This window comes from Taeniopygia guttata, chromosome 17 (genome assembly GCF_048771995.1).
Source record: "Taeniopygia guttata chromosome 17, bTaeGut7.mat, whole genome shotgun sequence".
Lineage (NCBI taxonomy): Eukaryota > Metazoa > Chordata > Aves > Passeriformes > Estrildidae > Taeniopygia > Taeniopygia guttata.
The window spans coordinates 576,121-598,495 of NC_133042.1; the positions used below are offsets into that span (position 1 = coordinate 576,121).

A 22,375-nucleotide genomic window follows, 5' to 3' on the forward strand; every position below is an offset into this window, starting at 1 on the left:
GCACATGCTCATCCAGCACCAGGCTTTGGTCTGGGTCATCACCCTTCTAGCAGCCTCTGAATGCTGGCATGGGGCAAGCCAGGACACCCCTGAGCCTAGGGGACTTCCTCCAGTCTGTGGGAAGGAGCCAGACTTCCCCCAAATCCAGCCCAGCCATTCCCCTCCAGGGGTGCATCCAAACCCAGAACAGCTGCAGGTTTGACACCAGAAGAGACACCTGGGGTGCCAGCCAGCCATCCCCCACCACGGCAAACACCCAGCATTGCCAACAAGCACATAGAAAAGAACAAACAAAACAGCCTTTTTTTTTTTATAAAAAGATCAATGAAAAATTTATTTATAAATTTTGCACTCTGGGGCTACACATCTATATCATACACTCAGGAATATGCTGTACTGTACAGACTTTATCCAGTTAGAAATGATCATATAGTGACCCACATACAGCTTCAATATAAGCCTAAAAATTCTTAACATTAATTAACATAATTAAAAAAGGTATTTGCATCTAAAGAAAAATCTACAGAAAAACTCCTTTCTGGAGCAATCTGTGCATCAGCTTCAATGTCTGCTTATTTCACTGACATTATCAATATATTCTTCTTACAAAAATAACAATAATAATTAAAAAATGACTGCTGGAAGGCAACCAGTCATGCACAAAACAGCCTCCCCCACCTGCCTCTTTTTTTTTTTTTCCTGTGTACTCCCCGTTTTGGCGTGAAGGGTCAGCAGCATGATGAGCCAACAAGGGGGGTGGGGGGACCCTCATTTCAATTTGAATCAATCTGCATCCCTTTTACTTCTCAGGATCAAGAGAGATGGGGGTGTGGGGGTTGCATAGAAAATTGAAACTCTAGGGACTAGGAAGGGCAGCAGCTTTTCAGTAAAATACAAAGGGATGTAAAAATACATCAACTCACAATTTCAGAGCAAACCCCCTTCCCCAATGTACAGTTTCCCAAAAATCTCAGCGTGTCTAAAGCTCCAGGAGGCTGAAAAGGAACAATACTTTTCTTAAACAACTCACCCAGCAATTCACACAGGAGATTCACAGTCTTAATAGGTATTTTATAAAAATATAAATATGGGTTACATCATGTTGTCTTTACAACACTGGACAGAGCTCCCTTTAGACTGGGTTTATAACCAAGATTTCTTTTTTAAAATCCATCTAGAACTTGGCTTTACAATACACTTTTTAATACCATGTCATAAATGTTATGACATTTCATTGTGGCAAATCCATTTACGTAAAAAAAAAATGTGCAACCATCTGGTAACAACGATAAAACCTCACTAGGAAAGGTCTTGTTCCCACCCCGTAACTATCGCACAGAAGCACCAGTGGAAGTGCTGGACACCCCCTTCCATGCTCACAGAAAGACTTCAGCCAAGCAGTTCCTTGCAAATTACAGCAATAACAGTAGACACTTTTGACAGGGCTTTTTTTTCCCCTTCTTTAAATCTGGAGCTTTTAAAATAATCTCAAATTAGTGAAGTGGAGAAAGAACAAACACAAATGAAAAACCCAACAAAATGCAAACAACTGCAGGTGAAGTTATCAGAGACAAAGCAGAATATTCAGTGCAATGGGAAATAATCAGGGCAGACTCTAGGGGTGTGGGTTTTTTTTTTGGTTTTTTTTTTTTTTTTTTTTTAGTTTTAAGACTAGGAAAAGAAAAAATGAACAAAAAAAAAAGAGCATATATCCCAAACCATATTTTTGAAACACTCACCATCAGCTTCAAACAAAATCAGGCTCACAATCTTCACCCACAAATATATACAGACATGATAAATAGGTAAGACACAACCCCAATAAACCAGCAGGTAACTATTTTCTTTTCTTTTTTTTAATCAGAATGGTTTGGATGCAGGGAGCAAGAGAAGAAAAAGTGGGGAGATGGCAGTGATACGGATGGCTTTAGTGCAGACAAGGAGAAGAGGGCTGAAAGACCAGCAGGAGAAAGGAGACTTCTGAACTTTTCTGCATTTTCCAAATGGATGTTTTTGTGCCATAGCAATAAAAAAAGCAGCATTTGCGATTATACGTGCAGTCACTTCAAAATGCACCTTCGGGTGGCTCGCTCTGCTTCCTCCCTTTCCTTTATAAAGATATATACGGTGGGAATATATATCTCCTATAAAAGGCGAGTGAGTGTACGTACGTCAAGTGAATCGTTCTGCATTGAGAAGTGTTATCCAAGTTTCACCAAAAGAAAAAATAAAAGTTCCCAAACTCTTTTCAGTAGTTTTCCAGCATCTCTGCAGGCAGCAGAGAGCGCTCGCGCCCCTTTTCTGTGCAAAAGCAAATCCTCTGCCTCTAGAGTTTATTTCACTTTTTTTTTTTTTTAAAGAAAAAACAGTCCAGGATTTGCTAATCCCCCTTTACACACAAAACCACAAGGACTCAATGTCTTTTCCTGGGATCTCACGTGTGCTGAAGAGATTCATGGAGCGGGTGAGGAAGCAGACTTTCTTCGGACACCCAAGGAAGAATCAAAGCAGAAAACCCAATGCAAAATCAACCAAACCCAGGAGCAATCAGGGTGAGAAAACCACGTCTGTCATATTCCAACGGAGTTGCCTCGACAAAAAAAACATCAGCGGCGGGAAAACCTTGGAGAGGAAGAAGACTTTCCTGTTCTTCCTCGCCAGGAAGGCCGCGGCCGGCCGGGAGCCCCAGCCCATGGACGGGGCATCGCGCCCCGGTCCGGGGCTGGCACCGGAGAGGGGACCCCAGCAGCAGTGGGGGTCTGCGGGGTGGCCTTCGGGGGGAGTTGAAATGAATTAGCTACTGAGCCAGAACACTTTAAATGGGAGGGTCGGGAGCGAGGGGGGCGGGGAGGGGGATTAAATATTAGCGGAGAGGGAACGGGGCGAGGGGTGTTAAAGCATCTGCCCAGATGTCAAACTGAAACCGTGAATACTGTGAGTGCAGCCGAGGTAGATGGAAGAAAAAAAAAAAAACACGTTACAGTAGGAAACAACCCTTGGAAGATTAAAAAAAAACCAAACCAAACAAACAACCAAAAAACTCAAAAATGTGGCGTGTTCTGCGTGGGGCCCCAATCTTCGCCAAACCCGCCCCGGGCGGGGGCGGGAGCAGCTCTGGCGGCCGGGGAAGCGGGGAGGGTCCCCGGCATCGCCGGGGGAGCGCGGAGCTGGGGGCACCCGGCATCACCGGGCGAGCGCAGCGCGGGGCAGCCCCGGCATCACCGTGCGCCGGCGGAGTATTTGGCCTTGGTGATCAGGTAGAGGACGATGTCCTGGTGGCCTCCAAAGGCGGCGATGTGCAGGGCACTCCAGCCGTCGCGGTTGGCCAGGCGGATGTCGGCGCCGAACTTGACCAGGAGCTTGACGAGCTCGAGGTTACCGTCGATGACGGACTGGTGCAGCGCCGTCTGCCCCTCGGGCCCGAAGGAGTTGACGTTGAACTCGCAGTTCGTCATGTTCTGCAGCAGCGACTGCAGCTCCTTGGTGTTGCCGCGCCGCACCGCCTCCTGGAACACCCGCTGGCTGGGGGGCGGCGGCGGCGCCGCGCACGGCGACACCTCGCTCTGGCTCATGCCGCCGCCTGGGCCCCGCCGCCCCGCATGGACGGCGACGGCGGCGCCCGCCCGGGCATGCGGCTGCGGGCGGGCGGTGCTGCGGCCGCTGCTGGGGCCGGGCTGGCTCGGCCGGGCTGGGCTGTGGCGGTGCTGCCGCGCCCCGGCCCCGCCGCTCCGCGCTCCCGCTCCGCTGCCCGCGCCCCGAGCTCTGCGGCGCCCCGGCCCGCGCGCGCCTTTTACCCGCCCTTTTATTTGCATAACAATAGCACGGCCGTGACGCGACGAGGGGGCGGGGCCGTCTGCCGCGCGCCTATTGGCCCGGGCGGCGCGGGAGGCGTGGCCGAAGGGGGAGGACACGCCCCCTCCGCGGGGTGAGCCGGGCGGGCGCGCGCTGCGAGGGAGGGAGGCGGCGGTGGGGGGCGCTCCCGCCTCGGCCCCGCTGCGGCCCTGCTCGGCTCGGCCCGGCTCAGCTCGGCTCGGCTCGGCTCGGCTCGGCTCGGCTCGGCTCGTTTCGGCCCGGCTCGGCTCGGCCCGGCTCGGCTCGGCTCGGCCCGGCTCGGCTCGGCCCGGCCCGGCTCGGCTCGGCTCGGCCCGGCTCGGCTCCGCTCGGCTCGGCCCTGCTCGTCTCGGCCCGGCTCGGCTCGGCTCGGCTCGGCCCGGCTCGGCCCGGCTCGGCTCGGCCCTGCTCGGCTCAGCCCTGCTCGTCTCGGCCCGGCTCGGCTCGGCTCGGCTCGGCCTGGCTCCGCTCGGCTCGGCTCGGCTCGGCCTGGCTCGGCCCGGCTCAGTCTGGCTCGGCTCGGCTCGGCTCGGCTCGGCCTGGCTCCACTAGGCTCGGCTCGGCTCGGCCTGGCTCAGCTCGGCCCAGTTCCGCTCAGCTCGGCTCGGGTCGGACCCCCCAGCTGGGACCCGCAAGAATGACGGCCACCAAGGGGCTGCGGCTCCCCCCGATTTGGGGTGATGCCTGTTGCTGCGGGTTTGTGTCCTCGCGTGCCAACAAGGACAGGTCACAGAGCAGAACGGGGCGTTTGGCTCGCAGGGTCAGCGCCTCTGCAGGCTCCCACAGGGGGCTGCCCCGGGTTTCAGGGACCCACGGGTGAGATTGATTTAAGGGAGAAAAGCGGCTCAATTCGCCTTTATCTGCTGCCCAGCGGATGACCATGTTCCTGGTGCGAGAGTGCTGGGAGCTGTGGATACCATAGGGAGGCAAAAAAATGGGGGGAAAAATCCCGAAAGCAGTGCATCAACCAAAACCGCTGCTGGGGCGACCCTCCGGGGGGAGCCTTTTGGCCCCCACCACCCCCAACCCTCCTCCTGTTCCCGTTTGGTCCCCAGGAGCAAACGGCGAGTCCGGGTGGGAAGCGGCGCTCCCGCCTCCCGGGCATTTGGTCAGCAGGAGAGGGCGGGAGGTGCGGGCGGGGGGAGAGAGGAAGGAGCGTGTCATAAACCGAGGTGACAGCAGCTGCGCCGGGGCAGCTGGGTGGCAAGCTGCTGGCACTGCTGGCGTGTCCTTTTGGGGAGGGAAAGGGAGAAATCGGCCAACTGCTAAATTCAGCCCCAGCCGATGAAATGTGCCATCACGGAGTGTCTGTCGCACAGCTGGGGGACAGTGGCCTTGAGCTCTGAGTGTGACTTGCCCCACTGCCTGTTCCCGTGGCTTTTCCCAGCAGCTGGAGTAGTCTGGAAACACTCCTGCCCCATCTGGGTCCTTTTCATCCCACTTAGATTTAGGCTGTAAGGACCTGTTGAAGCAGCTCCTCATTCTCCTCCCATAAGGGGTCTGCTTTTCTAAGTCAATTTCTGCAGCTAGTTGTTCTCATCCCCATTCCCATCTTCACATCCATCCCCATCTCCCCATCTCAATCTTGTCCTTGTCTCGACCCTCATCCTATGCCTATGCACACCCCCATCCCCATCTCCATCCCCATCCACCTCACCCCCATCATTCCCATCTCCTCACCTGTGCCCATCCGATGCCCACCTTATCCCAATCTTTATCCCAATTCCATCTGTCTGGTCTCTGTCTGACTGTTTGGCTTCCCCAGGCCAGAGCTCTCCTGCTCACACCTCTCTAATGTGGGTGTGTTGCAGTCCATCGTTCTCATGTAATAGGAGGGATTGGAATGTTACTACTCCTGGGGGCTGCAGACCCCCTTTGCTCTCCTGTGCCTGTGCCGCTTCTCCCACGATGTCCCTGTGCCGCTGGGACCTCTGCAGCGCTGGCACAGGGCACCGAGATGGGCTCAGGGCTTGAAGCTCTGAGGTTCCGTGCAGGAGCCAGGTTGTCCCGAGGACAGTGGAGAGGAGCCACCCCTGCCTCTGTCCCGTCCCCCTGAGGGCCCCGTGCTGGGCAGCAGGCGGTGGCTCTGTCCCCATCACCCCAGCCATGCTGTCAGCGGGAATCACCAGCGGCAATCCCTGTCCTGTCTCCTGAGGCGGCTCGCCGCGGTGAGCGGCCGGCCCGGCGGGACGTGCTGCGGCTCACGGTGACTCCCGGGAGCTCCGGTGGTGCCCGGGGCCCGGCACAGCCCGGCAGTGCAAACAGCGTGCAGGGAGCACCGGAGCCACCGCAGCCTGTGGCCGTTCGCTGGCACTAATCTCAGCAAACCCATCACAACAAAGCTGGAAAAGGGAAGGGAGTGGGGTCCTGCGGCGGCTCTGCGGACGTAGGTGTCTTGGCCTGGGTGTCGGGACTCCGTTCTTCCTGGCTCGCTCTCTCCTATTTACTCCTAAATATCCCGGGACAGCTGATTTTGTGTCTTTACTGGCCGTATCCTGCGAGGCGTAGAGGCCGGCGAGCGAGCCGTGGGAGAGCGGGAATTACTCACACCTCCCCGGTCTGGGGCTTGGCCAGAGTTACATCCTTGCAAACAAATCTGCGTTTGCCAGTGACACTGGTGAGAAAAAGAGCGCGGGCAGGGACCCAGCCATGCAAATATTCGGGACTGGCAGGTGGGGGCAGGACTCGGTCTGGGAACGGGGCCAGAGAGGGAGGGGAAAGAGCGAAAAAGCAGGGGGGAATAAAACGGGAAATAAAAGACGGATTTGAAAAGCTGCATTTCAACTCCAGTTTGTACCCAGCTCTGTAACCGGAGAGGAACCGGGAGCGCTGTGCCGGCCGGGGCAGGCTCCCTGCGCGGCTCCGCTGCCCGCCGGCTGCGAAGGGGCTGTCCGGGGCCGCGGCGGCGCTGGGAGGCCCCTGCCCTCGCTTTATGGGGCCCTTCAAAACGCCGTCCCACCCAGTGATTTACCCGCTCGCTTCTGAGGCGAGGGGAAGACGTGTCGGGAGGCGGGGAAGGGCCCCGGAGCTGTGATGCCTTAAGCGAACGGTCACGCCGAGAGGCGCGGAGCAAATTTCCCCTCCTCAGGGGACGTGACGGCCAAATTTCCCCGTGCCCGTGAGGGGAGGGAGAAGGGCCGGCTGCCATCGTCGCAGCCCTCTTCCAAAAATCCCCAGCGTGTTTTTCGGAAAGCCGCTGGGTTTCCCGTCCTCCCGACCAGGCGGACACGACGGCAGCGAGAGTCCAGCCACCCCCCGAGGCCTCCTCGCAGGGAGCCGCAGTGCCGGGGGGACGGATCCGGGGCAGGCGGCGAGGGGGCGTGCCCCCACTTAATTCATTAAAATGTGTCGGAGAGCGTGGGAAAGACGGGAGCTTTTCTTCCCAGCGCAGAGCCGCCGCGAAAGGCGTGCGAGGAGAGCGCCCTGCCCGCTCGGCGCTCCGGAGCCGCAGGAAGCGCGGGGGTTTCCTCCGCCGCTGGCCACGCCGGCCTTTGCCTCCCGGCTGCGGGCACAGCGGCTGCCGGAGCCCCGAGCGGGAAACGCGGGGCTCGGCCGGTGCCGCCTGCCCCGCTGCGGAGATGTGGGGTGTGCGGGTGCAAGTAGCCCAGCCGCGGCTGTGGCCGCTGCGTGGGAACAGTCTCCCTTGTGCGGATTCACCTCTGAGGACAAGAAAGGGAATCTCTATGGGGACGAGGTGGGGAAGACGTCGAGGGGCTTCTCAGGGGACACACGTCCTCCGTGTGGTCTGGGAGCTGCACAAGCAGGAGTGTGGCCGTGGGATTGGCCTCATGCTCTCCCCATGGACACATCACACACCAGGAGCCTTCGGTGGCACCCAGGCTGTGCCTGGGTGGGCTGGGACCCTGCCAGCCCTGCAGGCAGAGCTCCTCAGGCCAGAGCTGGGGGTTTGTATGGGAAACCTCATGCTCCTGCAGTGAAAACGTGTGGGTGCCCTGGGTCCTCTGCAGGGAGCACAGCACCACAAGAAAAGCTCTTATGAGTAGTTTGGGAAGTTCTGTGGACAAGGGCATCCTCCTGGAATTCCCACACCACAGAGGCCACAGCCGGAATATGGTCTGGGGACTCCCACTCCCACAGATGTCACCATAGATGCTGCTCTGCATGGTCCCTCCCAGCCTGTGACAAACAGGGTTTAAAACCTGAGTGAGACTCAAGCAGGGTCGTAACACTACACATAGTCATTGTCCTCTGGACAGCACACCGGCAGGGGTGTCCCTGGGCTGGAGGATGTGGTGCTGTGCTGTACAGTTTGGGTTATCTTACTGCAGCTCGGCCTTTAACCACTCCAGTGCCCCATCTTGTCAGTCCTTATCCTGCTGGAAATGCTGCAGCTCTTCTGAGGTGGCCTATGGTCTCGGTGTCTGACAGCACAAAAGTACTCCTGGAACAAAAGGCCACCAGGTGGGACACACTTGGAGCTGGAGGATTCCTGCCTGATGCCACAGGCAGCGATCTCTGGCTGCACCAGCGTCTCAGTGCTGCCAGGAGATGCCGAGGCATCCCCTTGACTGATGTCCCTGTGGCCATTGAGCATGCATTCTCCAAACTGCCATGGCTCCAGCCTGTGTTCTGCTAAACCGACACCACCACATTTCCCTGACCTGCTGTGCTGGCAGCTGCTTGTGGGGCTTCTGGTCCCAGAAAACTGGCACATGGAGGGACTATACCTTTGCAGGTGCTGATAGAGTTGGTTGGAGACACAGACCTTGGTTTTATGTGCCCTGGGCCAGCCTCCCCACCTTTGGGCCATAATTATTTTGTCCTGGATCATCTGAATGAGCTCCAGGATTCAATCCAGTGTCAGTGCAGAGTTTTGGTGCCAGGAAATTGCCATCTCCTGAGACATGGTTCTTGGGGCTACTTACCACAGAATCACAGATTGGTTTGGGTTGGAAATGATCTTTAAAACTCATCTTGTCACATCCCCTGCCATGGGCAGAGACACCTTCCACTATCCCAGAGTGCTCTAGGCCCCATCCAACCTGGCTTTGGACACTTCCAGTGATCCAGGGGCAGCCACAGCTGCTCTGGACAACCTGTTTGGTTGCACTGCATGGCTACTCCTTTGTGGTGGCTGCAGGATGGGGATATGTCACCCCACTGCTCCCACTGCACAGTTCCCCCAGAAGACTCATTACAGCCCACCAGAAGTGGCCTCTGTACCTGCTGAGCGCCCTGTGGGACAGCCCTGGGATCTAAGCAGGCTTGGGGGTGACACAGCCATAGCCCCCATGGGACGCATGCCTGGTGAGTGATAGAAGCTCATTTGCCTAAGGGTCATGCCCACATATTGACAGGTTGATGGGAAAGGTCTGGTCCCAGGCTATTCCCCAGGGAGCAAACATCCCCTGGTTGATGCGAATGTCCCTCCTTACCAGCCACCACTCTCCTCTCCCCTCACTGTGAGCAGTGGCCCTGCCCTGAGGGAGCAGCATTCCCGTGGTCTGGGGCAGCACAAGGGCTGGAGCTTACAGACAGCTCAGGCTGAATCTGTGTCCAAAAAGACACTGATTTGTTTGAAAATGGCAGCCGAGCAACTGGAGCTCAATTGGAGCATCTGGCTGGAAGAGTGGCTCCAGGATGAGGATGGGCAGTGATACAGCCCTGGTCCTCCTCCTCCTCCTGTGCCTTGCTGGCTGCCTTAGGGACCAACCAACCCTAGTTCAAGGCACAAAGTCATGCCAGGGAACACTGAGCTGATTTCTGTGATCCGGTCAAATATGTGGCGAGGTTTCCGCTCCAGATTACAGGAGGAAGGAAGTTTGCTTGGAAGGGGATGGGGATAAGGTGGGGGAGAAGGGAGGGAAGTGCATTCCTGCCTGATGAGGAACAATGTTGATATATTAATTTGTAAACTAAAGCTGGCCTGAGCGTCAAACACCTTGTCCCCGTCCAACTCTGAAGGATGTGCGGGAGTACACAAGGAGAGGAGAGGAACCATCTGACATCCGATGCAGTGTGTAGTTTCCCAGGGCTGAGGGATGGATGCTGCTCAGCCAGATCTCTTTCATGATAAAGAGCAATAAAACCCTTCCTCAGTGCTGTTTTATCCCAGGGTGCCCTCATGATCACATTCTGTCACGCAGAGGCAGGAGCTGAGCACAGGTGAAGCACCCGGGGGATCCATGGACTCATGGATCCATGGAGTGAGCAGCCCCCCAGAGCGCTCGTCCCTGCCACAGCACTGCTGGAGCTGCCCTTCCCACGCACGACCAAACGGCTCCATAAAACCAAGTAGGGCTCATTACTGCCCTAAGAAATGTTAAACATTAGTATGACACAGACAATGGGATTTTGTAATTATTTTTTTTAAGCAGCCAGATAAGGAAACAATAGTGTAGGCTGACTAGAAAGCTGTTTTAATTCCCTTTAACATCCACCATCCAAAACTGGACAATTTATTACCTCCTGGATGCTCCTCAAGCATCCATCTGATGTGGAATTTGCTGTTGACAAATTTGCTGTGACAGCACCTCTATGATTGGAGGTGACCTTGCTGCACACTTCCCACCATGGCACCACCTCCTGTGGGCACCAGGAAGGAAGAGGTGCTGTGCTGGGTCCCAGCCACTTTCCCTGTCCCCAGGAGCTGGACGGAATCCTCTAGGAGCTGTTTTGTGCTGTGTCCACAGGTACACACCACTTGCTGGATTCTGCCCTGGGTTGGTGTCCTAGAACAAGTCCCAACCATGGGACCCTGACCTAGCACAACCCTGACTGTAAGCACAGGAGCTCACCCCTAAACTGGGAGAGCTCTCAAGCAGATAAGATCCTGGAGTGACCAGGAGGCTAACTGTCCCCAGGGATCAGAGGGAAAAGCACCTTCTAGGCAGCTGTCCCCAGGTGAGGGACATAGCTGTGTGTCCCCATCTCGCATGCGCTCCCCTCCACAGCAGAAGTGGCAGATGAATGTGAAACCACAGCTCTGGAAAACCCAGCAAGCAAAGGCCAAAAGTGCCCATGAGTGGTCAGACGTGCATGTGGCTCAGCAGCTTCCCCTAAACAGGACCTGGAAAGGTTAATCCCATTTTGAAGAGGGTTATTTCATGGCATGACGAAGCAGCGCACACTGTGGGGGCCAGAAGTTGGAGGCTCTGCACCATTCCTGCTTTGCCTCATCCCCAGTGTCTGCCCTCCCAGAACAAATCCTGAAGAAGCTGGATGCTGACACAAGGATGAATCTGTGTGGAGCCTGGGAGATTTGGGTTGCTCAGTGCCTGGTACTGGCAGCGTGGGGATGGTTGGCTTTTAGGGTCACTTGTACCAATTAATGCTCAGGCATTAATATTATGGATCTTATGGAAAAGAAGAATATTTAAAGTGGAAAAATTGTTTGTTTCTTTTATTAAAGCATTGAGCCAGAGGGTGAGATGTCCCTAGGAGGAAGGACCCTCTGGTACCATGTGGCCAGGACCTTTGGAAGAGGGAAAATGAGTCCTGCACTGCAGCATGAGCTGCCTGGGCAGGTGCTTCGCTAGCTCATAAATGTCACATCTCAGCCAAGAGCTCCTCAGGCCCTCTCAGCAATAACAGCAGGGCCTCGCAGTTAAAACAGATTAGAGGAGGAATTTTGCAGATGCTCCTCTGTTCAGGATGGAATGGTGTGAGCCTGGCCATGGATTGGGAGGCACCGGACAGCAGCCCCCTGGAGCTGCAGGACCTGGCTGGGATCTCCATGGTGAGATGCTGGCCGATCCCACCAGTGATGCCAGTTCCTGGTATTAGTGGGCCCACACACCTTATTGCCTGTTTTGTGCACCCTGCACAGGGCCTGGGTACAGGGCTGTGCTGAGGTGCCTCCCCAGCGGAGGAGGAGGCTGGCAGCTTTGGCAGTTGGCAGCTTTGGGAACCCCTCCAGGACCGGCCTGACCCTGCTGGGGTATCCCAGGCTGCAGGAGAGGGTCCAGGTGCTAGCGGGCATTGTGGTGCACCCAGAGATTCCACTGAGGCCAGCAATGCTCAGCCTCCCCAGAGCTCCACGCCCGGGCCCACTAGCTGCCCCCAAGGAGTGCTGGGAGCGCAGGGTCAGGGTGAGCAGGATGCTGGGGATGTGTTGAGGCTTGGCACATGTCCCACGGGCTGGGAGTGCTTAGGATGCTCTCTGCCCTGTGCTGCTGTTGGGGATGCAGCTCCTGCTCCCCATGAGTGAGTGGGCAGAGGAGCACTGGGGTGTGTGGGTGTGGTGGGGTCGGCACTGCTGGGGTGGTGGTTTTGTTCAGCAGAGCCCTCCCACCATCTTGCCATGTGTGGTTTGGAGAGGGGCAGAAATAAAGCCAAGGGTCCACTCTTCAGCCACCTCTGCTTTAATGATCTCATGGAGACCATGTATTTTTGGGCTGTTGGAAACCACTGGTGTACCTGTGACAGAGCTCTCCATGATGGATCCCAAAACAAGAGCTCCCACTTCCCCACTTCCAGCCTCTCTCTGGAAACACATGGCCCAAAATCTGCTGGGGTTCTCCAGGCAGTCCCAGTTCCTCTTTGGAGCCCCTGTGCTTCTACTCAGCTCAGCTCAGCTCAGCTCAGCTCAGCTCAGCTCATAGATGCTCTGTGTGTCCCCAGAGGCCACAAGAACATCCTGAAACTGGGAGACGATGCGTCCAAAATGGGACCCTTCCCAAAACACTTTCCCACAGCAGGTGCAGCAGTAGAAGTCGGTGAGCTCTGCTCTGTCCAGCACCCCGGGGGGGATGGCAGTGACCTGCAGGACCGTGTCCCCTGCCAGCACCGCAGCTGCCCCGCACTGCTCCATCCCCTCTGCCTGCTCGCTGTGTGGGGTGCAGCCAGGCTGGGCTGTGTCACAGACTGGCATGGTGACACTGCAGCTCTGGCTCCCCAGGCAGCCTGTGGAGAGAGGAGACAGCAGATGAACCACCAGTCACTGGTGTGATGAGCTGAATCTGTGCTGAACCACGTAAGCAACCCTTGTGAGGGACCTGTCATCCCTGCAGGGGTCCAGGCTCTGCCCTTCATCCCAGGGAGGAGCATCCCCTGAATTCGGGAGGAGGTGGTTGGTCACCAGCATCCAGCAGCTGCCTGCCCTAAGCGTGGCACCCGTGCAGCCACTTGCTCCCCTGCAGCTGCCTGGCACCTCCTGCAGCTCCTTTGCCGTGTCTTGGGGTCTGTTCCAGTCTGGGTAAGGGCTCCGGTGCCGCTGCTGTTCTGGGTGCGGTGGTTTTGCCTCCCGGTCACAGGTCAGGCCAGGCTGCTCTCGGAGCAGGGCTGTGCCCCCACCCCAGGCTGCGTTATGGGGCAAACAAACAGCAGGGAAACCTCTACTGCTGCTTTAATCAAACCGCCGCCGCGATCGCTGCAAAGGGCACCCAGGACTCTCCCGATCTGCCCGCGCACACGGGGCCTGGCCCCATCCCCACCCCGCCATGTACCCTGGGCAGGGGCTGAGTGACGCGGGGCCGCATCCCGGAGCGCTGCCCCGCACGCCGAGAGCCCCGAGCCCGCAGCGCCCGGTGCTGGCTCTGCTCCCGCAGCGGGGCACCGCAGGGCTCCAGCCCCGGGCAGCCGAAGCCCAGGGCTGAGGTGCCTCCCATCCATCAGGGAGCCTGGCAGCCGGGAACAGGCTGCAGTTATTGCTGCGGGATGTCCCCGTTTTGGCAGGGGGATCTGTCCTGCTCGGGCACTACTTAAGACAACAAAAGGCATCCTGCATCGCTCTAGTGGCACTTCTGGGCTGTCCACCCGACCCTTCTCAGGATCACAGGGACCCTGTCAGGAGTCAGCTGGGACCGAGAGGGACACCAGCATTCCCAGCTGGCCCTTCTCTGCATTCCAGAGCCGTCAGGAGCTGGGACATGCTGGGGATTACCGTGGAGGAACGAACAGATGGGAACAGCCCTGAAACGGCTATCCCATTCTGGCAGAGTTGTCCCTTCCTGGCAGAGTCAGCCCCAGCTGTGCAGCGGGGTCTGGGCCTGCCCATCGCATGAGCAGAAAGAGCCACAGCCCAGGGGAGCTGTGGAAGGATCAGCTCACACCAGCACCTGGTTCAGGGGGGTTCCCCAGACCCCCTCCAAGACCTTCCACACCTCCCCAAGGCAGATTTCCAGCCTGAGCTGGTGAGGCACAGTCACCCCCAGTTCCCGGCACACCAACAGCTGTGCTCAGGGTCATGGCTGTCACTGGGGATGTTCTCACAGGGGATTTGCAGGCCAGCCCTTCACCACCACATTGCCCAGCAGAACCACTAGTTTGGGGTTTGCTGCCACAGCACAAGGGGAAGCATCCCCAAGCCCTGTCTGAGACCCTGGGCAAGAGTTGGGTTCACCAGGGCTGTGCCCTGAACAAGTGCCCCGTGGTCCTCACTCACAGATGGGCCTTTCCTTCACTTCCTGCATCTGCTTTGGACACTGGCATCTATCCTTAAAGGGAAAACAATGACCTCAATTTCCCATTTTCTCCAATTTCTGGTAAGTGGTGAAACACCCAGGAAGCTCTTGGGAGATTCCTGAGCCACTCAGAGCAGGGATGTGGAGGAAGAGTCCATTTCCCAAGGGTTTCTCCTGGATAAAGCCTGCCAGCGGGTGGCAGATCCCCAAGGCAAGAACAGTGGCTCTGTCCTCACTCTGTTCCCGCCTCCCTCGGCCCTGTGCCACTCCTGCGCTTGGTGCCTCAGTCTCAGCACCCTTTTCTCTCCTATCCTCTCTGCTCTCAAGCACCAGACCCTGAAGGGAGGGACACTGACCTTGGATGGGGATTTTAGATCCAAAGCAATGGAAATGACACTGACAGCACGCAGCACCCATGGCCAATGGCTTTCCGCATCACCTAAAATTTGTCTGGCCAGAACATGGCACCAGCACACTGACAGGACCCGGACATTCTGTGTGCCTGCAGGGATACTGGGTAATTTTCTGTCTTCCAACACACTCCCTCCACTGTCCTGCTGCTGATGGGCAAAGCCAATGGCAAACCCCTCCTTCCCTGCACAGGGGGTGGGAAACCTCCAGCTCCCCCAGAGACCCCAATCCCACCCGCCAGGCTCGTGGGAAAAAGGCAGGCAGGGAGGGAAAGTTCATCCCTTAAAAGCCTGAGGAGAGAAAGGCTGTGATGGTCACCCTGTAGTTTTGCCTTTGCTTGCAACCAGCCCCCTCCTAATTGTGGCTCTTCAAAGGGTTGAAAATGCTACATCACTTCAAAGTGACCATTTCTGAATGGGAGCTTGTAAAACCCTTTCTCCCCCTCCCACCAAATTCTTCCCAGGGCTTTTGAAGATGCCTGTGCTCCCCTCACCGGCAGGGTGAAAGGGCCACCAGGCGTGAGGCACAGGATGCCAGCCGGGCACACGGGAAAACTGAGCTGGGAAAGGCTGGATCCCCCAGAAAAACAGGGGTTTCCAGAGGAAGGGCGGCATGGCTTGAGGGAGGGTTTTTTCCTCCCCTTTCAGACAGGCAGAGGCCTCCCCAGTGGGGCCCTGTCTCTCTTGAGACTGCATCCCCGCTTGCCTGGCTGCTGCACACCCCGGAGTTACACGGGAGCTGGAGCAAAAGGCATGTGCAGGGTGCGTGGGGCTGCGGGGAGCCCAGTGTATCCTTCCAGTGTGCCAGGAGCTTGTCAGATCTCCGGCTTCCAGAGCTCTGCAAGGTTCACACCAAAGGCTGGATTCCCACCGCATCCCCGCGGAGGAGAAAGGAAAGCGATTCCTTACCGAATCGATTTGAAACACTTCTTGGGAACTAATAATCCCATTATAAAACATCTTGAAAATAAAAACCTCTTTGCCTCTCACTTACCTCTCCCCCGCTTGGCTGGGTCACCCTGGGGATGACAGAGCCTGGGTGAGGGGCTGAGCCCTGCAGCCCCCAGCCCCTCAGAGCTGAGCACCCCCATGTGAGTGCTGCAGAGCTCCACGGGCAGCAGCAGTCGTCCCCTGGCACTGTCCCCAGCTGGGCAGTGCTCTGCACAAGAGCCGTCTCCTCCTGGCCTTGCACGTGCTGCCCACTCACAGCTCCTGCCCACCCCTGCTCACCTGTGGGATTAATCCCATGGGAACAGCAAAAACTGCTGCTCTTCCTGCCATGATGTCTTCCCGCCAGGAAATGCTGCCATGTCCAGGGCAGAGGGGATGCTGCAGCACCTCCATTCTGCTTATTTCTACATCAAGTTCTTTCCTGAGCTAAGCAAGGCCACTCTCAGTGGTGGGATCCCACTCCTGCACACACTTGTCACCTCTGCATCAGCCCTGCTTTGTGCTCAAGTTCTTACTATATGCCTCAGGGTGGGGGGGGCCCATGCTCCATGAGGTGGGTGCAGCAGGAGCTCCCCAGCCTGGATTGGATCCCCTTCTTTCAGCCCCCAGTCACCAGCACCAAGACAGTGGGGCAGACCCACGCCAGAGGCCCATCCCACACCCTGGGCACTCAACAGGCTCTGGGCAGTCCAAGGGACCAACAGTCCCTTCCCCAGGGGGACACGGCAGCATTTGGGACCCACAGCCACTGCGATCACTCTGGTAGTCCCAGAAAACCCCAGAACTATTGCCACAGGGAGGCTGTGGGGGCAAAGTGACTTGTCCCAAGATAGGGACGAGACAGGAGCTGCACTGCATGTGCCCCACTGCAAGGTCCTGCTCCTGGACACATGGGGCTGAGCCCAGTGGGGTGGACATGGGACAGGACAGGGGGCTTGTAGTGGGGGTCACATTGAAAGGCCACCGTGATGGTGACACTGGTGACCTGTAGTCCCTCCAGCCTATTGTGTCAGCTGCAATGCTGGAACGCTGGGTCAGCACTACTGGGACAGCACCGGCACCTCCACAGCAGGACAAGTGGGCACAGCAGGGTTTGGAAAGATGAGACAGAGCAGAATCAGGACAATCCTCTTTTGAACCTGTGCCCATTCCCCTTTCCCAGCCCACCCAGCCCTGATTTGGCCGAGAACAACCTGTCCCCACTGTGTGAGCCCTGGGCACCCCCAGGGTTTCAGCGTCAGGGTGGCAGCCAACAACTTCCCAAGAAGCCAGGTACTTCTGCCCAAAATTCTGCCCCACGGGCCCTGTTTCTAGCCCAGGTCCCTCTGTGTCACTCCTGCCCGAAACAAGGCCTTGGGGTGAGGAGCTGGGTGCCTGTCCCGGCTGGCTCAGGCAAGCACACTTGGCAGCTCCTGCTGCCTCTGGAGAGGCTGTGGGTCCGGCAGCCCTGTGCCAGCCCGAGCCCTGTGCCCACCACAGCCAGGGCCATCACCACTGTGTGCAGGGCTCAGCCGCAGCAGGGCTGGGGGCTGGGGAGAAAGCTCACATCTTTGTCGAGGCTTTGCACAAGGCTGAACACAGACCTGGGAGCATTCTTGGAGTACAAAGGTGCCTGGGAAACCTCGGCCTCGGTGAGAGATCAGCCTGATAAGAGGAGTTAGGAGCCTGAGAAATGTGCTGATTGCAGGGCACTGAAGACGGCTGGTTATCTTTTCCTCCTCGATAAGGCAGATAAGCAAAGGACAAAGGACCCGGAATTGTGCAACCTGGGCTGCAGCAGCCTGGCCGTGATCTTAAGATGTTCCCAGGGTGGAGGAGGGAGGATGAGCTCAAGCAAGAGGCAGATCCAGCTGCTCTCATGGCCCCGTGCCGCTGTTGAGAGAACTCTGCCAGCGCCTGTACCCAGGGCTGGGCAGCAGCACGCAGTGGCCCCTGGCTCTGAATGCCCCCAGCTCCTTCCTGGGGCACGCTGGGCACAGTGCCCCTGTCAGCAGGCACAGCAGAGCTCTGCAAACCAGCACACACAAAAATGCTGCCGGGTCCCAGCCCTGCCCTGCTTTTCCATATGAGCAAATGAATTCCACTGAAGAGGGAAAGCTGGCAGAGCACGACCCAGCTGAGCCTGGTGGGTGTTTCTGGCTGGTCTCACCACTGCAGCCCCCGGTCCCATCACTGCCCTGCTTGGGCAGGTGAAGATGCTCCTGTTATTCTGTTGCACCCTGGAGAAGAGAGAGCCTAAATGCATGGGGCAGCTGGGCAGGGGATCCCCTGGATCCAGGGGTGCAACCCCTCAGGAACTCATCCCCTTCCATGGAGAAGTATTCAGGGCAGCCTAAGACAATGGGGGTGCCTTGGCACCACAAATGGAGTTTGGTAGAAAGCAGTGAGGATCCATGGGTGCAAGAATACTCCTGGGACAGCACAAGGATCGATCTCACATCTTTCCCACATGGCAACAAGACAAGTGTGATGCTCACAGCAAAGCCAAATGCTGTAGATCAGGGAAGCCTCCAGCCGTAGGGCTTTGGGCATGCAGGGGTCTCTTCTTGATGTCCATCAGAGTTCCTGGATAGGGCAAGTGGGTCCCACCAGCCCATGCCCTCAGCTGCCCCAGTGTGGTGGCTGTAGAGGAGGGACTGTCCTTCTGCCACCCCAGCCTTCCCCACACTGGCCTGCAGCCTCCAGCCTGCCTTGAGCCATCTCTGCTGGCTTTTCCCCAGGCTCGGACTGGAGCTGAGGGAAAGAAATCCCAAGTCACTGCTCAGGCTGGCAGGGGCAAGGTGAGTGTCCCAACTGCCTGATGCCATCCTGCCACCCAGTGCAGGGACACTCTGGCTGCTCCTCCAGCCACTGCTGGGGCCATCGGGGACTTATCCTGCACCTGTGTCCAGAGCCCCAGTGCTGGCAGCTGGTCAGAGAGGGTGCCCACCCAGCATGGGAGTGGAGGCTGCACCCTGCCTGGTCAGCAAGCAGGAGGATCTTTTTTTTTTTCTTCTTTTTTTTTTTTTCTTTTTTTTTTCTTTTTTTTTTTCTTTTTTTTTTTTTTTTTTTTTTTTATCTTTTGCAGCACATTTTAGATGGTGAAGGGAGATTTTGCAATTAAATTCATGTCCTCTGTTTGGCAGCTCCCAACCTGATGGAATGTGCTACATCCTCTCCTTTTCCAGAGGCCAGATTTCATCTGGCAGAGCACCCACTGAACTCTGGGGTCCCATGCCAGCTGGTTTTACTGCACTGACTAAGCAAGAGTTCCCCATACCACACAAAAGCCTGTGACACAGCCCATTCCCCTGGGTCACTTGGGAGCCACAATCTGTCACTGCCTCCAGTGAGGACTTGCCTGTGCCCCGTGGTGACCCACAGCCCTGCTCCCCTCTCTGCCCCTGTCTGCTCCAGGCACCTGAGCTGCTCAGAGCAGCCCACTGGGAAATCACAGGGCAAAGCGTCTGGGCTTGAAACTATTTGCAGCACTTCTGTCAAAACCCTCATGCAGGGAAAAATGTGGCTGTGTTAAGGATTATGTTCCCTAAAACCTGTGAAAGTCCTAGGAAAGTAAGAGTGACTATTACAGGATAAATAATTGGCCTTTCATCACTTGGAAGCCCTGCTACAAAAATCCAGGAACCAAAGGAAGCAGCACTGGCTGCAGCTGGACACCAGGACTTGGGAGCACCTGGGCCAGATGCAGACTTGTGTTGAGAGGTGGTCCTGAAGGATCTGTCCCCATCACCCATCTGCCCCAGCACCCACTAGCTCCTCCCTGGAGAGGTGAGGCCCTTGTGGGAAGAGGTTCCCTCCTTTCCTGGAAGCAGGAGCAGGGAAAAGGCATTTTCTTCCCAAGCAGCAGCACCTGGCCATGGTCTGAGCCATGCACAGGGGCATGACAGGGACAACATGGCCTGGGCTGGAGTCATGGGACAGGGGACAGTGCTGTTGGGGGCTGTGGGTGCTGAACACCCCCATGCCATGTGTTGTGCCATGACAAGGGCAGAACAGGTCCTGTCACCAACTCTGTCAGCAGGAAAATGTAAAGGAAATCAGGGAATAGGTGAGATTTTTCTTATTGACCCAATCCTGTGGCTGCCCAGTCTGTTCCAATGTCCCCACCAAGCGTTGCCAGAACACTGTCAGCAAACCCTTCCTATTTGTCTTCCTGAATATCTGACCTAAGGGACAACCTAGTAAAGCTCATACTTGCAATTACTGCAGCTCCTAGCAAAATCCAAACAGAAATGGAATTCCCAGGATGGGGTCAGAGCCCTGTGTCACAGGGAAGTCTACTGGCAAGTCTCCAGCCCTGCTGTGCCCACCTGTCTGGGAATCACAGCTTCTGTCTCATGTCTCCACCAACCCTCTGGGGATGCTGTGGCACCGTTGGTCCCTGCCCCTGCCTGCTCCGGGGGAGGGGATGCTCCCCACTGGAGGACACCCCCGACAAAGCCATGAGTGACATGACCAGCGCAGGGGTCCCACCTGCTCCTTCCCCAGGAACCCCCCAAGGTACATGGGGGACCCAGCAGGAGACTGCATGGCCCGATGGGGACACAGGGTGTTGCAGATGGAGTGTGAAGAGTAGACCAAGGTCTGAAAGAGTCTGTGTGGGGGAGCCACGGTGCTGTGTGAGACCCTCCCAGCTCCATCAGCCCCATCCCGAAGGGGGGAAGGGGAAACGGCTCACTCAACACAAACCACAGCATTTCTATTTCCCATACTCTGAAACTGGCTGAACTGGCCCGTCTGGTCGCTGGGTACACACGCAGAGAGTGCCCTCACCAGAGAAACCGCTGGGGAGGATGTCCCGGCCTCTGGGGAAGCGCAGCGCTCCCAGGCTGCCGGCACCATGGGAAAAGCTGCCCCACCACGTTCCTCATGCCCAGAGCTGCACGTGCAGCTCCCAGCAAAGCCACAGCCAGCCAGGAGCACCCCGCAGCCGCTACCTCCCTCTGCTCCCTGCTGCCAGCACACCAGGAGGTGATGCTCCCAAGGGCTGGGGCAGAGCCCAGGCTGGGCTGGAGCTGCAGCAGGGGAACATTCCCATTCCCGTGTGCCTGTGATGGGTGGCATTTGCCACCAAAATGCGTCTCCCTGTGGGAAGGAGTGTGTGTGGGGCAATGCGGCTTGGGGTACGGAGGAGCCTTCTCTCCCCAGAGCCCGCTGGAGCCTGGCTGGGCAGGCAGCACTGACTCACCTCCCTGCAGCCTGACCTAATTCATGAGGCACTGGGCAGGTGAGGAAGGCACTGTGAGCAGCCCCAGCCAGGAGGCATTTCACCACGCAAGCTGAGTTTTTCACGTTCAGATGATGAAGGCCTTGGGCTGTCACTTGAGCTACTGTTGACATGTCACCATCTCCCCGGGCTGGGCAGTCCCATGCATGACCCTGTGCCTTGCAGGGCAGGACAGGGCTGCCAGGGCAGAGACATAAACCAGACCTGAAAGAGCTCTATGGGTCTGCACCCCGTGGCAGGGCGCTCCAATCCCCTTCTGAGAGACCCCAGGCCCAGGGGGTTGGTCCCGCTCTGTGCAGGGCAGCGAGTCCCAGGGAAGGGCACAGGAGGGGGGATCACCCACCCACTCACCTGCACTGTGCTCCCCTGACTCTTGTCTGCTGCTCTCGACCAGCTGCTTCATCCCCTCCCGTGAGACCCTCAGGTACTTGTTGCAATTGCACACCTGAGAGAAGAGAAGAGATAGGAGGAGGTCAGTGACACGGCCATTGTGCTCCCTGGGCACCTCCTGCCTGCCCAGGGCACAGACTCATGCTGGGCACCCCTGGCACAGGTTGGGTAGCCCCAACCACATGCACCACAGCACGGAAACCAGGACAAGGCCTGTCCCACTGAGCAAGGACAGGCACAGGTACCGGCCACAAGCCCAAGAACCGCCTCCAGAGGTACTCCCTCTGTGTGTGCTCAGCCATGTCTCCAGTCAGGCTGCCAGCACTGCTGCCCACCCTGGCTCTGGCCAGAAAACTCCAGCAATGAGGCTGCCTTAAAGCATCAAGCAGATGCCCAGAGTCTTGGTTGTGAATTCAAGATTTGATCTCTCTTGTCTGACAGACGCTGGGGATGATGGCTGTGGACCCCAAAACACTCTGGGCTCTGGCTCTGCTTGGCTTGGCTCTGCTGCAGCACTGTGAACACTGTGAACACTTTCTACCCCACCTTTTGTTTGCCAAAGTGTACCCAGACAGGACTCTGAGTGCCCATATGTGCCAGGTGCTGGACCCCAAAAAGCTCCCTAAATCCCACTGTTGAGGAGCACCCAGGGATGGAGCCTGGGGCTAAGCACAGGGTGCAGCTGGCAGCCGAACACACTTGCTCAGAGTGAGCAGCACTAAAGCTCCCCGGGAGCCTCGCAGCGGCTCCCTGACACCTTCGCTCTCCTCTGCCCTCCCTCCTGGGCCGGGAGCTGGTTGTTGGGATGTGCCACAACACCTTTTGTCAGCTGTTTGTTTTTAGGGGCTGTTTGCTGCTGGCAGAGCATTCCAAGCACACTGCACCCAAGGCAAGGAGGGAGAGAGGTGAGCAACTTCACTAACCAGAACAAGTCAGTTCCCTGCCAGGGGCTTTGCTCCAGAGCCTGTTGAAACCAGAAAGGTTTTTCCAGCTCCCAGCCAGGCCCTGGTGTGGGCTGGCAGCCACTCTGCTGGTTTGGGGCTGAGCAATGCTGGGTTCATGGCATGGGGCAGTGATGGCCCTACTCACACACAGCTGCCTGCAGGAGGAACAGGGCAGGCTGATTTGTTTGGAAATGAGCTTGCCACCATGCAAGGCTCTGCCTTGCAGCATGAGATGATTCCCACTGGCAGCCTCCACAA

At 57.3% G+C, this 22,375-nt stretch overlaps 2 protein-coding genes across 12 annotated transcripts in view; both read right to left on the reverse strand.

Moving 5' to 3' along the window:
• Positions 1 to 1,050: 1,050 nt before the first annotated feature.
• On the reverse strand, positions 1,051 to 3,798 carry NRARP (NOTCH regulated ankyrin repeat protein). Its single transcript, XM_041719678.2, has one exon. The coding sequence runs from the start codon at positions 3,570 to 3,572 to the stop codon at positions 3,219 to 3,221; it is 354 nt and encodes a 117-aa protein (XP_041575612.1). The 5' UTR covers positions 3,573 to 3,798; the 3' UTR covers positions 1,051 to 3,218.
• Positions 3,799 to 10,190: 6,392 nt separating this feature from the next.
• Positions 10,191 to 22,375, reverse strand: part of EXD3 (exonuclease 3'-5' domain containing 3) — a 253,822-nt gene continuing 241,637 nt past the window's right edge. For all 11 annotated transcript variants that reach the window (XM_032751442.3, XM_032751447.3, XM_030286950.4 and 8 more), the window contains 2 exons: positions 21,135 to 21,228; positions 10,191 to 12,696 (listed from right to left, as the gene is read on the reverse strand). In XM_032751442.3, the coding sequence (XP_032607333.2) occupies positions 12,380 to 12,696; positions 21,135 to 21,228 (411 nt within the window). In that variant the 3' untranslated portion in view covers positions 10,191 to 12,379. The remainder of the gene's footprint in view (positions 12,697 to 21,134; positions 21,229 to 22,375) is intronic.